This window comes from Entelurus aequoreus, linkage group LG14 (genome assembly GCF_033978785.1).
Source record: "Entelurus aequoreus isolate RoL-2023_Sb linkage group LG14, RoL_Eaeq_v1.1, whole genome shotgun sequence".
Lineage (NCBI taxonomy): Eukaryota > Metazoa > Chordata > Actinopteri > Syngnathiformes > Syngnathidae > Entelurus > Entelurus aequoreus.
Genome location: NC_084744.1, coordinates 60,158,680 through 60,175,248, shown reverse-complemented (window position 1 = coordinate 60,175,248; position 16,569 = coordinate 60,158,680). Strand labels below are relative to the sequence as shown.

At 40.5% G+C, this 16,569-nt stretch overlaps 2 protein-coding genes across 3 annotated transcripts in view; one reads left to right on the top strand and one right to left on the bottom strand.

Moving 5' to 3' along the window:
• rab2a (RAB2A, member RAS oncogene family) overlaps positions 1-8,023 on the bottom strand; it is a 34,062-nt gene extending 26,039 nt beyond the window's left edge. The window contains exons 1-2 of the mRNA XM_062070372.1: positions 7,833-8,023; positions 1,268-1,339 (exon numbers count right to left, since the gene is read on the bottom strand). Of these exons, the coding sequence (XP_061926356.1) occupies positions 1,268-1,339; positions 7,833-7,878 (118 nt within the window). The 5' untranslated portion in view covers positions 7,879-8,023. The remainder of the gene's footprint in view (positions 1-1,267; positions 1,340-7,832) is intronic.
• Positions 8,024-13,130: 5,107 nt separating this feature from the next.
• ca8 (carbonic anhydrase VIII) overlaps positions 13,131-16,569 on the top strand; it is a 31,149-nt gene continuing 27,710 nt past the window's right edge. The window contains exon 1 of one of the 2 annotated variants that reach the window (XM_062070792.1): positions 13,131-13,364. In XM_062070792.1, coding sequence (XP_061926776.1) covers positions 13,292-13,364 — 73 coding nt within the window. In that variant the 5' untranslated portion in view covers positions 13,131-13,291. The remainder of the gene's footprint in view (positions 13,365-16,569) is intronic. The other variant, XM_062070791.1, reaches the window with a different exon arrangement.

Below are 16,569 nucleotides of genomic sequence, written 5' to 3'. Positions count from 1 at the left end.
CATGGAGTTACTGAGTCTGTTTAGCTGATTGCCGTGTTACAGACACCATTTGGAAAAAAGTTAAAGTACCACTGATAGTCACACACACACACACTAGGTGTGGTGAAATTATTCTCTGCATTTGACCCATCACCCTTGATCACCCCCTGGGAGGTGAGGGGAGCAGTGAGCAGCAGGAATCATTTTTGGTGATTTAACCCCCAATTCCAAGCCTTGATGCTGAGTGCCAAGCAGGGAGGTAATGGCTCCAATTTTTTATAGTCTTTGGTATGACTCGGTCGGGGTTTGAACTCACAACCTACCCATCTCCGGGCGACACTCTAACCACTGAGCAGGTTTTATAAATGTTGTATGAATGTTTTTCTAAAAAATGTAGTGGGTGCATACTCTATAGTCCCTCAGATACAGCACCTTATCTTTCTTCATAATTGTATTTCTTATTTCCATTTTGACAGAAAATATATATATATGTACTGCATACCTTTTAACCTAAATAATATACAATATTGCAACAAGTATATTATCATAATTTCCAAACTATTCTTTGTGAACATAGAAATAAATACTTCAATATCTGCAAGCTACCCATCAAATTGTACTGTGTAAACATGACATTTATGGTGGTTTTAACAGCATATTACTATAAATTGAAAAACTCTACCACTGTTTTTTACGGTAAAATTCTGTCGACTGAGCTGCCCTTTTTTGTACCTCAAAATATACGATTGTTGTTTTTACGGTGTGTTACTGTAAATGGAAAAACGGCACAACATTGTTTTTCATGGTAAAAAAAACTGGCACCTCAGACGACAGAATTTTACCGTAAAAAACAGTGGTAAGAGTTTTTTAATTTACAGTAATATGCTATTAAAACCACCATACATGTCATTTTTACAGAGTACAAGTTGATGGATAGCTTGCCTTAAATTCATAAGTCAAGCAGATATTGAAGTATTTATTTCTATGTTCACAAAGAATAGTTTGGAAATGATGATAATATACTTGTTGCAATATTGGATACTATTTAAGTTTAAAAGGTATGCAATTTCATGCAGTACATATATATACAGTATATGTGCTGTATCTGAGGGACTATAGAGTATGTACATTACTGTAATATGTTGCTAAAAACACTGTATATTTTACAGTACAATTCTGGTGACTGAGTTGCCAGTTTTTCACTGTAAAATCTACACATTTTCTTTCCACCGTGTAGGTAAAAAATGTAATAATCAAATGCATATGAACACAGCAGGAGAGGACTTACCAATGGTGAGGTCATGGACAGGCTGAAACCTCTTGTCTGTGAACTGTAGTAATAGACATGATTTTCCCACACCTGAAAAGACACACACAGGTGTGAGTAGACACACACACACACTTGCACAGCCTCACCGACTGTAATATCTTCCACAGTAACCTTTCACAAACTTTAGGAATACAACCGCACTAAAAAGACTTCAAAATAGGCTCATGATTTTGGCCTTAAAGGGGAACTGCACCTTTTTGTTTGAAATGTTGCCTACAGTTCACAATCATTTTGGCAGACATGACCCTGGCTGTTATTCTGTTTATGCATTGTAAATATAAAATAAATGCATTTACGCCGGATAGTCGAACCTCGGATTCAGGAGGAACAGTGTGGTTTTCGTCCTGGTCGTGGAACTGTGGACCAGCTCTATAATCTCGGCAGGGTCCTTGAGGGTGCATGGGAGTTTGCCCAACCAGTCTACATGTGCTTTGTGGACTTGGAGAAGGCATTGGACCGTGTCCCTCGGGAAGTCCTGTGGGGAGTGCTCAGAGAGTATGGGGTATGGGACTGTCTGATTGTGGCGGTCCGCTCCCTGTATGATCAGTGCCAGATCTTGGTCTGCATGGCCGGCAGTAAGTGGGACACGTTTCCAGTGAGGGTTGGACTCTGCCAAGGCTGCCCTTTGTCACCCATTCTGTTCAGAACTTTTATGGACAGAATTTCTAGGCGCAGTCAAGGCGTTGAGGGGATCCGGTTTGGTGGCTGCAGGATTAGGTCTCTGCTTTTTGCAGATGATGTGGTCCTGATGGCTTCATCTGGCCAGGATCTTCAGCTCTCGCTGGATCGGTTCGCAGCCGAGTGTGAAGCGACTGGGATGGGAATCAGCACCTCCAAGTCAGAGTCCATGGTTCTCGCCCGGAAAAGGGTGGAGTGCCATCTCCGGGTTGGGGAGGAGATCTTGCCCCAAGTGGAGGAGTTCAAGTACCTGGGAGTCTTGTTCACGAGTGAGGGAAGAGTGGATGGTGAGATGGACAGGCGGATCGGTGCGGCGTCTTCAGTAATGCGGACGCTGTATCGATCCGTTGTGGTGAAGAAGGAGCTGAGCCGGAAGGCAAAGCTCTCAATTTACCGGTCGATCTACGTTCCCATCCTCACCTACGGTCATGAGCTTTGGGTTATGACCGAAAGGACAAGATCACGGGTACAGGCGGCCGAAATGAGTTTCCTCCGCCGGGTGGCGGGTCTCTCCCTTAGAGATAGGGTGAGAAGCTCTGTCATCCGGGGGGAGCTCAAAGTAAAGCCACTGCTCCTCCACATGGAGAGGAGCCAGATGAGGTGGTTCGGGCATCTGGTCAGGATGCCACACGAACGCCTCCCTAGGGAGGTGTTTAGGGCACGTCCGACCGGTAGGAGGCCACGGGGAAGACCCAGGACACGTTGGGAAGACTATGTCTCCCGGCTGGCCTGGGAACGCCTCGGGATCCCCCGGGAGGAGCTGGACCAAGTGGCTGGGGAGAGGAAAGTCTGGGCTTCCCTGCTTAGGCTGCTGTCCCCGCGACCCGACCTTGGATAAGCGGAAGAAGATGGATGGATTTAAAAGATATCAAGACAATCAGATATCATGACGTGTGTGTGTGTGTGTGAAGGAGTCACGTGCCAGATACTGTAGTAATGTACATATACAATATCTCAAAAGTGAGTACACCCTTCAACCATTTTTACTAAAGTACATCTTTTCAAAGGACAATACTAGAAATAAAGCTTGGCTATACTTTAGAGTAGTCAGTGTACAGCTTGTATCCAAAGTGTCATTTTTACAGTAATTTCTTTCAGGATTATTTATTTGTCTATAGCATAAATTATTTTTAACTGTGAAAAGTTGTTTTTTCTTCTCATGTTTAGTCTTTTCCTTGCAGTAATACACATCAGTAATACACATCAGTAATACACCCATCAGCCGGGCTAATGATCGCTGCTGATACTTGGCTTTTTCACATATATCCATATCGGCCATTTTTTATCAGTATCTGCCGATATTTATTGTATTTTTTACAACTACAACAGAAATCCAATATATAGAAATATGATAGCAGTATTTAGTATATAAAAATAAGAAGTAAGTTAGTAGCTTGTGTCAATAGACTACTATAATGAGTCAAGAAGAGCAGGCAGCAGCTCATTTCTCTAACATTAAGACATTGTCAGCCATCTTGAAACAAGTCTCACCTATAAGATCCCAGAATTAGTCGTATTTAAATGTTTGCAATATTTACACATCAACTTTTTAATATCATTGCATTTAGAAATCCTGAATTGAGAACAGAAAGTGTAAGTAATTGCTATGAAATGGAAAGGAATACATAGTAAAATATCATATTGAATACAAGTGGGAACTAAACTTCAACCTACCAACACATGGAAACCTTACAATCTATTCAATCCATACAGTGTTGTAAAATTGTATAGAATTGAGTAGATGATGCAGTAAAAAACATTTTTTTTAACCTATTTTCCCATATTTTGAAATACAAATGTTGATGCTCCTCTCTATTTTATTCTCATAAATGGAAATTGAAAAAGAAAAAATGACAGGTTGACTTGAATTTCTTCTTAAAGACAAAAAAATAAAATAGTTGTTGACTCATCTGAAAAGAGAGACTGCACATGTGCAAACTACACATACAGTATGTCCAAACTACACATACAGTATGTCCAAACTACACATACAGTATGTCCAAACTACACATACAGTATGTCCAAACTACACATACAGTATGTCCAAACTACACATACAGTATGTCCACACCTTCAACAGGGACTAGAGAAATCACTTGTTTTAATTCACAGTTTTAAAAACATCAATAAAATCGGATAACAAATAATGGATTATGATCAGTTTTTTAATTTTCAAAATAAAAAAAGAGAGAAGTGGATTATTGTTCTACTCCAAAGGAAAAAGGAATGGCCGCAACGTTCACGGACCAAAACAGATCAAACTGATGTTTTTTTTAAATTTGCAGTCACGGGAAGTTTTATTTTCAAAGTAAAAGGGAGACAACTAGGGTACTGGTGTACAATGTATTTGTACTGTTAATAGTTCCAGACTTGACATCTCCATAAATGTAGACACACATATAGGATTAGAGCAGACACTTGAAATGGCTGCTTCCACTCTCACAATATCATCTTTTTCCTTCAGATGTCAGTCCTCCTTGTGCCAGCTCTAAAATCATGTCTGTGTAGGACCCCAAAGCCAGAGTCACTAATACCCTAGTAATTATCCCCGCTTTTACTTTGAAATACTTTTCCCAGTGTCTGCAAACTGTTTTTATTTAGTCATTGATTTGAACGCTTTGGGTCAGTTTATGTTTTGCTATTTTTGTATTTTGAAACCAAATCCAAATAAAAAGAAAATTGAAATAACAAAACATACACAGACTCCTCTTCAAGGCAGGCAAGTGTCCAGGTGAAAACATGAATTATAGTAGTAGTACACACAGGACTAGAACACGTAGTGATACACACACACAGGACTAGAACACGTAGTGATACACACACACAGGACTAGAACACGTAGTGGTACACACACACACACAGGACTAGAACATGTAGTGGTATACACACACACAGGACTAGAACACGTAGTGATACACACACACACAGGACTAGAACATGTAGTGGCACACACACAGGACTAGAACACGTAGTGGTACACTTACAGGACTAGAACACGTAGTGGTACACACACACAGGACTAGAACATGTAGTGGTATACACACACAGGACTAGACCCTGTAGTGGCACACATACAGGACTAGTACACGTACTGGTACACATACAGGACTACAACATGTAGTGGTATACACACACAGGACTACAACGTGTAGTAGTACACATACAGGACTAGAACATGTAGTGGTACACACACACAGGACTAGAACGTGTAGTAGTGGTACACACACAGGACTAGTGGATGTAGCAGTGGTACACACACACACACACACACACACACACACACACACACACACACACACACACACACACACACACACACACACACACACACACACACACACACACACACACACACACACACACAGGACTAGAAGGTGTAGTAGTGGTATATACACATGTACACACACAAGACTAGAATATAGGTGTGGATAAAGTCTAGTCCTACTAACACGGTGCAAGTAACTAGAAGGTGTAGTAGTGGTACATACACACACATGACTAGAATATAGGTGTATAAAGTCTAGTCCGACTAACATGGTGCAAGTAACGTGCAGATGATAAAGACTAGTCCTACTAACACGGTACAAGTAACTAGAAGGTGTAGTAGTGGTACACACACAGGACTAGTGGGTGTAGTAGTGGTACACACACACACACACACACACACACACACACACACACACACACACACACACACACACACACACACACACACACACACACACACACACACACACACACACACACACACACACAGGACTAGAAGGTGTAGTAGTGGTATATACACATGTACACACACAGGACTAGGTAAGAGGTGTGGATAAAGTCTAGTCCTACTAACACGGTGCAAGTAACTAGAAGGTGTAGTAGTGGTACACACACACACATGACTAGAATATAGGTGTATAAAGTCTAGTCCGACTAACATGGTGCAAGTAACGTGCAGATGATAAAGACTAGTCCTACTAACACGGTACAAGTAACTAGAAGGTGTAGTAGTGGTACACACACAGGACTAGGTAAGAGGTGTGGATAGAGTCTAGTCCTACTAACACGGTGCAAGTAACTAGAAGGTGTAGTAGTGGTACGCACACAGGACTAGGTAAGAGGTGTGGATAAAGACTAGTCAGAGTAACATGGTGCATGTAACTAGAAGGTGTAGTAGTGGTACACACACAGGACTTGGTAAGAGGTGTGGATGAAGACTAGTCAGACTAACACGGTGCAAGTAAGGTGCAGATGATAAAGTCTAGTCCTACTAACACGGTGCAAGTAAGGTGCAAATGATAAAGACTAGTCAGAGTAACACGGCGCAAGTAAGGTGCAGATGATAAAGACTAGTCAGAGTGACATGGTGCAAGTAACTAGAAGGTGTAGTAGTGGTACACACAGGACTAGGTAAGAGGTGTGGATAAAGACTAGTCCTACTAACACGGTACAAGTAACTAGAAGGTGTAGTAGTGGTACACACACAGGACTAGGTAAGAGGTGTGGATAAAGACTAGTCAGAGTAACACGGTGCAAGTAACTAGAAGGTGTAGTAGTGGTACACACACAGGACTAGGTAAGAGGTGTGGATAAAGACTAGTTCGAGTAACACGGTGCAAGTAACTAGAAGGTGTAGTAGTGGTACACACACAGGACTAGGTAAGAGGTGTGGATAAAGACTAGTCCTACTAACACGGTACAAGTAACTAGAAGGTGTAGTAGTGGTACACACAGGACTAGGTAAGAGGTGTGGATAAAGACTAGTCCTACTAACACGGTACAAGTAACTAGAAGGTGTAGTAGTGGTACACACAGGACTAGGTAAGAGGTGTGGATAAAGACTAGTCCTACTAACATGGTACAAGTAACTAGAAGGTGTAGTAGTGGTACACACACAGGACTAGGTAAGAGGTGTGGATAAAGACTAGTTAGAGTAACATGGTGCAAGTAACTAGAAGGTGTAGTAGTGGTACACACAGGACTAGGTAAGAGGTGTGGATAAAGACTAGTCAGAGTAACACTGTGCAAGTAACTAGAAGGTGTAGTAGTGCTACACACACAGGACTAGGTAAGAGGTGTGGATAAAGACTAGTTAGAGTAACATGGTGCAAGTAACTAGAAGGTGTAGTAGTGGTACACACAGGACTAGGTAAGAGGTGTGGATAAAGACTAGTCAGAGTAACATGGTGCAAGTAACTAGAAGGTGTAGTAGAGGCGTGGATAAAGACTAGTCAGAGTAACATAGTGCAAGTAACTAGAAGGTGTAGTAGAGGCGTGGATAAAGACTAGTCAGAGTAACATAGTGCAAGTAACTAGAAGGTGTAGTAGAGGTGTGGATAAAGACTAGTCAGAGTAACATAGTGCAAGTAAGGTGTAGATGATCAAAAATAACAAGTCTTCTCGGGAATATTTCAGGCTTGTTTGTGCGTGCCGGCCTCTTCTGGCGATTAGCGCACTTTGTTGTTATTTCCAGCGGTCACACGCGTTATCTGAGAGATTGATGATGATTGTTGTTGTTGTTGTGTCTGCTGCTGCTTGCGTAATGTTTGGATCAACTCCTAATGCTAATGCTAATGCTAGCTAGCAGTACGACGCACAGGCCCGCATTGTGTCACAAATGTTAGCAGCTGGCGGCAGAAGATGTCAGATTAGCGCACTAGTATGTGTAGGTGGTGTTTGCCATGCTTTGCTGCTATGTTAGATAGAACACGCCGCAGGGACAAGTGTCATCCACCTCTGCTCTGCGGTGACCACGTCATGGACTGTCCAACACTGCGGAAATGGACCATGCTAACTGCTAGCAGCATGCTAACTGCTAGCCACATGCTAACAGCGTTTGTCGCTGCTCGCAGCCTACCTGTGTCGCCGATGATGATGTATTTGAAGAGGTAAGCGTACGCCATGTGTGGACCGGGCTGTCTTGCCGACTACGACGTAGTAGACCGCGGGAAAAAGGCGAGTGTCAGCGGGCTAGCCTCAGTCTTTTCCTCCGTCGCCGCTCAAGAAGGAACAATAAACAGCCAGAGTCTGCCGTGACGTCACTGGACACGCCCTCGCCACGCTACAGTATGAGTACTTCACGTGCCCTCGGAAACTACACTTCATTTTTCCAGCTCTTTCTAGGCGACATTGCACAGTACAGTACATATTTATTAGTAGATTGCACAGTACAGTACATATTTATTAGTAGATTACACAGTACAGTACATATTTATTAGTAGATTGCACAGTACAGTACATATTTATTAGTAGATTACACAGTACAGTACATATTTATTAGTAGATTGCACAGGACAGTACATATTTATTAGTAGATTGCACAGTACAGTACATATTTATTAGTAGATTGCACAGGACAGTACATATTTATTAGTAGATTGCACAGTACAGTACATATTTATTAGTAGATTACACAGTACAGTACATATTTATTAGTAGATTGCACAGGACAGTACATATTTATTAGTAGATTGCACAGTACAGTACATATTTATTAGTAGATTACACAGTACAGTACATATTTATTAGTAGATTGCACAGGACAGTACATATTTATTAGTAGATTACACAGTACAGTACATATTTATTAGTAGATTGCACAGTACAGTACATATTTATTAGTAGATTACACAGTACAGTACATATTTATTAGTAGATTGCACAGTACAGTACATATTTATTAGTAGATTGCACAGTACCGTACATATTCCGTACAATTGACCACTAAATGGTAACACCCCAATAAGTTTTTCAACATGTTTAAGTCGGGGTCCACTTAAATTGATTCATGATACAGATATATACTATCATCATAATACAGTCATCACACAAGTTCATCATCAGAGTATATACATTGAAATATTTACATTATTTACAGTCCGGTGAGGTGGGATGAGGAGGGTTTGGTTGATATCAACACTTCAGTCATCAACAATTGCATCACCAGAGAAATGGACATTGAAACGGTGTAGGACTGACTTGGTAGATATGTACAGCAAGTAGTGGACATAGAGAGAGATCAGATAGCATAAGAACAAGTATATACATTAGAAATACATTTGATTGTTTACATTTGGTTATTTACAATCCGGGGAGGTGGGATGTGGAATGGAGGGTGTTAGTTTATGGTTGAAGTTGCCTGGAGGTGTTCTTTTAGTGCGCTTTTGAAGGAGGATAGAGATGCCCTTTCTTTTCCACGTGTTGGGAGTGCATTCCACATTGATGTGGCAAAGAAAGAGAATGAGTTAAGACCTTTGTTAGGCGGTGGTTATGGCGGTCATTTACGTTATGGAAGTAGTTTGACATGTACTTCGGTATCAGGGAGGTGTAGCGGATTTTATAGACTAGCTCATGACACAATGGTTAGCATTCTGACATTAGCATGCTAGCTTCTTGCTTGTTTTGGACCTCAGCCTCAGCATAATAACAAAATACAAAGTACAGCACTCAGTGTGAGGTAGTACAACATTGTGTTTGTCTATTTTTACATAAGCTCTGTCAAATGTACCTTTTGCGAATCCAGATTTAGAGATACTTTCAGGCAAATTTGATTGATTCCACACTTTTTTCCCCCAGTAAATTTGACAAAAAATACATGTAACCCCAAATATAATCTATTAGTGAAGTGTTTCTTCACCAAATGGCGCCCCCTAGAGGCCTGCCAAAAGTACAGTGTTTTATTTTCCCATATTCAAACACAGTGTTACTGTTCAAACTGTGTGTAATGTTACATTGGCCACAAATATAAAATATACTTGTTCAATAAAACCTCTGCCTTGTTTGTTATGAATACTTAAGTCTACTACGCTACTGTATTTAATGTTGTCATGATGGTGGTGCTCGGAGAGCCGAGTGTTTTCTTAGTCCAAATGAGTGTATTTAATGACAAAGTGCTGACTATTTACATGATAGTCATGATGACAACTTAGTATTTCCCCTGAACAGAAAGAAGAAGGACTATAATTACAGTTGTAGTGCTCCATGTTGTCCTGTAGAGAACAGCAAGAAGAAGGACTATAATTACAGTTGTAGTGCTCCATGTTGTCCTGTAGAGAACAGCAAGAAGAAGGACTATAATTACAGTTGTAGTGATCCATGTTGTCCTGTAGAGAACAGCAAGAAGAAGGACTATAAATACAGTTGTAGTGATCCATGTTGTCCTGTAGAGAACAGCAAGAAGAAGGACTATAATTACAGTTGTAGTGATCCATGTTGTCCTGTAGAGAACAGCAAGAAGAAGGACTATAATTACAGTTGTAGTGATCCATGTTGTCCTGTAGAGAACAGCAAGAAGAAGGACTATAATTACAGTTGTAGTGCTCCATGTTGTCCTGTAGAGAACAGCAAGAAGAAGGACTATAATTACAGTTGTAGTGATCCATGTTGTCCTGTAGAGAACAGCAAGAAGAAGGACTATAATTACAGTTGTAGTGCTCCATGTTGTCCTGTAGAGAACAGCAAGAAGAAGGACTATAATTACAGTTGTAGTGCTCCATGTTGTCCTGTAGAGAACAGCAAGAAGAAGGACTATAATTACAGTTGTAGTGATCTATGTTGTCCTGTAGAGAACAGCAAGAAGAAGGACTATAATTACAGTTGTAGTGCTCCATGTTGTCCTGTAGAGAACAGCAAGAAGAAGGACTATAATTACAGTTGTAGTGCTCCATGTTGTCCTGTAGAGAACAGCAAGAAGAAGGACTAAGGGCGGTATAGCTCGGTTGGTAGAGCGGCCGTGCCAGCAACTTGAGGGTTGCAGGTTCGATCCCCGCTTCCGCCATCCTAGTCACTGCTGTTGTGTCCTTGGGCAAGACACTTTACCCACCTGCTCCCAGTGCCACCCACACTGGTTTAAATGTAACTTAGATATTGGGTTTCACTATGTAAAGCGCTTTGAGTCACTTGAGAAAAAGCGCTATATAAATGTAATTCACTTCACTTCACTTCACTATAATTACAGTTGTAGTGCTCCATGTTGTCCTGTAGAGAACAGCAAGAAGAAGGACTATAATTACAGTTGTAGTGCTCCATGTTGTCCTGTAGAGAACAGCAAGAAGGACTATAATTACAGTTGTAGTGCTCCATGTTGTCCTGTAGAGAACAGCAAGAAGAAGGACTATAATTACAGTTGTAGTGCTCCATGTTGTCCTGTAGAGGGGAGTACAGAGCTATGTTTATTGTATGTATTCATGCCCTCAGAGGGGTCTCTAACAGTGAATAATACTTCAATATGCGCCACATGATATTATTACAAATGTGCCTATGCAAAAAAAGTCTGTAGATTTTGCTCAGTTGCCAGAATTTGATGATGTTTTTTTACAGCAAAAAAAAAAACTTATTTGTTTTTTAACCTTAAAATCCACCATAATTGTTGTTAGTGTACAATTTGTTTTGAAATCATAGGTAAGGCATATATTTATTAATAAGTATTTATTTTAACAAAGGAATGTGTCCTTGCATCCATCTTCTTCAGCTTATCTGAAGTCATCATGAGCTTGATAAGGAAGTTGGCCCTGCATGAAGACTGCTTTTATTTGAAGTCTAACACTGTAAGTGTTGCCATCTAGCGGACATCAGGAGAACTCCCTGTTCAATGACCTTTCACTGAGTGTCCAATGTACAGGATTTATTTATATGACCCAGTACAAACAACCTTCCCTAGTCATGGTGCTCAGAAAATAAAATAATAATTAAAAAAAAATCTAACCCAACACAAAATGTCAACAGACATGCTCACTGAACTTTGTGGATATTATAAAAAATAAATAAAAAAAACGTCCAATCATTATATAAAAAAAAATCTAAATGACAGCCATTTTAAATCCATTAGAGTGCATGATGGGAACATGCCAAACACTCTCCACACTTATCCATGTTTGCTGCATTTTAGATGCTTGATATTTATCATTGATTACACAACTCTAAATAGGTCGTCACGGAAGTAAACAATGTAGGAGTCAAACTTACACATGCTTTTAATATCTAATTATATTTATTATATATCCATTATATTAACATAATATGTACACACACACACACACACTCTCACACACACACACACACACACACACACACACACACATATATATATATATATATATATATATATATATATATATATATATATATATATATATATATATATATATATATATATATATATATATATATATATATACACACACACATATATATATAGGATATATATATATGTATAGTCTCTCTCTCTCACTATATATAAATATATATAATGGCTCTAGCACCCCCCGCGACCCCAAAAGGGACAAGCGGTAGAAAATGGATGGATGGATGGACTTTTTAGCCCAATGCGGACCCCAAGTCAAAAAGTTTGGGGGCTGTTCTAGATGGTCATTCATCCCAAAGTAGTCTTTGTAGTCCCTCGTGAAGTGTGCCATGATCAGTAGTGTTGTTGTTGCAGGAAAAAGTCAACATTGTCTTTGAAATGAATGCACAGCCGTATGTTTAAAATGACTAAAATAAGTGGATACAACATGTTATTACGTATGTACCGGATACTACATGACATGTACAGCATGTATACAAAACAATGTTTTTTTTAGAACACTTTATAGTGAGAATAGAGCAAATTCCATTCCATGGTTAGTTGACTTTTGCTGGTTTTTATTAGAATGCCTAAAGAAAAAGGATTGTGAATGATGATGAAATAAGTGTTTAAATCTGCAATATGTCTCGGTTCAAGTTATGCTACCTGGTCCAGACAGCCAGGATCCAAGTCCTGCTCTCACCAAACAAGGGAGTCTAGTCTGCCTTCTCTGAGGACACTTCCTTCTTAAGGAAAGTGGGGTAATTAACGTAGGCAGCCCGGAGGATGGAGAAGACAGAAAAGAAGGAATGGGAGAGAAACGACAAGGGCATGCTTTTTATTGAACTTTTATGACGAGTCCTAGTTTCTTTTGGCCACGGTTCTCTCATCCAATGCTGTTTGGCCCCCCACAGAAACCAGGACCCCCTGGCCAGCCTCAACACACAAGCAAGTATTTGTGTGGGTAACTGACCCAAAGATGGAAGCAAGCCAAGGTGAAGGAGTGCACCTGCGAGAGGGGGATGAGTGTGGTGACATGGAGAGAGAGAGAGAGAGAGAGAGTGGGCGGAGTTAAAGAAAACAGAGTGAAGGACAACTCCACATACTGTACACCAGACTCAGGAAGGTTAGTCCAAGAAAAGTTCAGTTGGGGAAACATCGAGTCAAGATTGAAGGTCCAGGCGGTTGTTGGTCCATCCAGACTTGGGTTCCTGTCCCGGACAACACTGGCACTGCTGAGCAGACTGCCAAACAGCATGGCTGACAAAGTCAACGAGGACTCGGATCCTAACCCCGGGAAAGATGAGCTGGAGTGGGGCTACGAGGAAGGTAGGCACGGATGTGGTCGAAGGACTAATTAGCTAGCAACTAAACTTGTCTTCCTGACTCCTGACATCAAATGTTTGCTTTTTCCTGCTACCTGTACTGAGGAATGTGCCGTGATCTATTAATACTGTAAGTACAATAGGTGCAACACAAGTTAGATGTATGCTTAGCTTGCTGAAAATAACAATGTGCATGGATTGTCTATATTTCACTCAGTGTAACAGCTGTCTAGTGTGTACCTGTTGTGGACCTACAAGCTTGCAACAACAACAACACTGTTGTGTTTGTGTACTTCTTGTGGACCTACAAGCAAACAAACACCCTTGCAACAACAACACTGCTGTGTTTGTGTACTTCTTGTGGACCTACAAGCTTGCAACAACAACACTGCAGTGTTTGTGTACTTCTTGTGGACCTACAAGCTTGCAACAACAACAACACTGTTGTGTTTGTGTACTTCTTGTGGACCTACAAGCAAACAAACACCCTTGCAACAACAACACTGCAGTGTTTGTGTACTTATTGTGGCCCTACAAGCTTGCAACAACAACACTGCAGTGTTTGTGTACTTATTGTGGCCCTACAAGCTTGCAACAACAACACTGCAGTGTTTGTGTACTTATTGTGGCCCTACAAGCTTGCAACAACAACACTGCAGTGTTTGTGTACTTATTGTGGCCCTACAAGCTTGCAACAACAACACTGCAGGGAGAGCAAAGTGCTGTTCAGGCTCCTTCAGGTTTTCATCAAACTGTTCCCAAAGCAAATACTGGAAATAGAAGAATAACACATGAGGCAAGAAACATGACACAGGTGTCAAACTAAGGAACCAAACATGACACAGGTGTCAAACTAAGGAACCAAACATTTTACAGGTGTCAAACTAAGGAACCAAACATGACACAGGTGTCAAACTAAGGAACCAAACATGACACAAGTGTCAAACTAAGGAACCAAACATGACACAGGTGTCAAACTAAGGAACCAAACATTTTACAGGTGTCAAACTAAGGAACCAAACATGACACAAGTGTCAAACTAAGGAACCAAACATGACACAGGTGTCAAACTAAGGAACCAAACATTTTACAGGTGTCAAACTAAGGAACCAAACATTTTACAGGTGTCAAACTAAGGAACCAAACATGACACAGGTGTCAAACTAAGGAACCAAACATGACACAAGTGTCAAACTAAGGAACCAAACATGACACAGGTGTCAAACTAAGGAACCAAACATTTTACAGGTGTCAAACTAAGGAACCAAACATGACACAAGTGTCACACTAAGGAACCAAACATGACACAGGTGTCAAACTAAGGAACCAAACATGACACAGGTGTCAAACTAAGGAACCAAACATTTTACAGGTGTCAAACTAAGGAACCAAACATGACACAAGTGTCAAACTAAGGAACCAAACATGACACAGGTGTCAAACTAAGGAACCAAACATGACACAGGTGTCAAACTAAGGAACCAAACATGACACAGGTGTCAAACTAAGGAACCAAACATGACACAGGTGTCAAACTAAGGAACCAAACATGACACAGGTGTCAAACTAAGGAACCAAACATGACACAAGTGTCAAACTAAGGAACCAAACATGACACAGGTGTCAAACTAAGGAACCAAACATGACACAGGTGTCAAACTAAGGAACCAAACATGACACAAGTGTCAAACTAAGGAACCAAACATGACACAGGTGTCAAACTAAGGAACCAAACATTTTACAGGTGTCAAACTAAGGAACCAAACATGACACAAGTGTCAAACTAAGGAACCAAACATGACACAGGTGTCAAACTAAGGAACCAAACATGACACAGGTGTCAAACTAAGGAACCAAACATGACACAAGTGTCAAACTAAGGAACCAAACATGACACAGGTGTCAAACTAAGGAACCAAACATGACACAAGTGTCAAACTAAGGAACCAAACATGACACAGGTGTCAAACTAAGGAACCAAACATTATACAGGTGTCAAACTAAGGAACCAAACATGACACAAGTGTCAAACTAAGGAACCAAACATGACACAGGTGTCAAACTAAGGAACCAAACATGACACAGGTGTCAAACTAAGGAACCAAACATTTTACAGGTGTCAAACTAAGGAACCAAACATGACACTGGTGTCAAACTAAGGAACCAAACATGACACAAGTGTCAAACTAAGGAACCAAACATGACACTGGTGTCAAACTAAGGAACCAAACATGACACAGGTGTCGAACTAAGGAACCAAACATTACACAGGTGTCAAACTAAGGAACCAAACATTACACAGGGGTCAAACTAAGGAACCAAACATGACACAGGTGTCAAACTAAGGAACCAAACATGACACAGGTGTCAAACTAAGGAACCAAACATGACACAGGTGTCAAACTAAGGAACCAAACATGACACAGGTGTCAAACTAAGGAACCAAACATTACACAGGGGTCAAACTAAGGAACCAAACATGACACAGGTGTCAAACTAAGGAACCAAACATGACACAGGTGTCAAACTAAGGAACCAAACTTAGCAGGAGTCCACTCGTGAAATGTCTGTGGATTTGTCATTCATCCAGGTCTTTTTAGTCATTCATCCAGGTCTTTGTTGTCACTAATCCAAGTCTCTGTAGTCTCAGAGTGTTGATCACAACTGGACTGTTTGGTTTGTCTTAGAGGACGTTTGGCCTCTCATCCAAGTAGGCTTCATCACTTCATGACCATAGACTTAGATTGGTCAGATCTGGTCTTAGACTTAGATTGGTCAGATCTAGTCTTAGACTTAGATTGGTCAGATGTAGTCTTAGACTTAGATTGGTCATCTCTAGTTTTAGACTTTGATTGGTCATATCTAGTCTTAGATTGGTCAAATCTAGTCTTAGACTTAGATTGGTCACATCTCGTCTTAGACTTAGATTGGTTAGATAGTCTTAGACTTAGATTGTTAGATCTAGTCTTAGACTTAGATTGGTTAGATCTAGTCTTAGACCTAAATTGGTCACATCTAGTCTTAAATTTTGATTGGTCAGATCTAGTCTTAGACTTAGATTGGTCACATTTAGTCTTAGACTTAAATTGGTTAGATCTCGTCTTAAACTGTGATTGGTCAGATCTAGTCTTAGGCTTAAACTGGTGAGATCTAGTCTTAGACTTAGAATGGTCAAATTGGCTGGGATGAGATGGACACGGTTCAAAAAC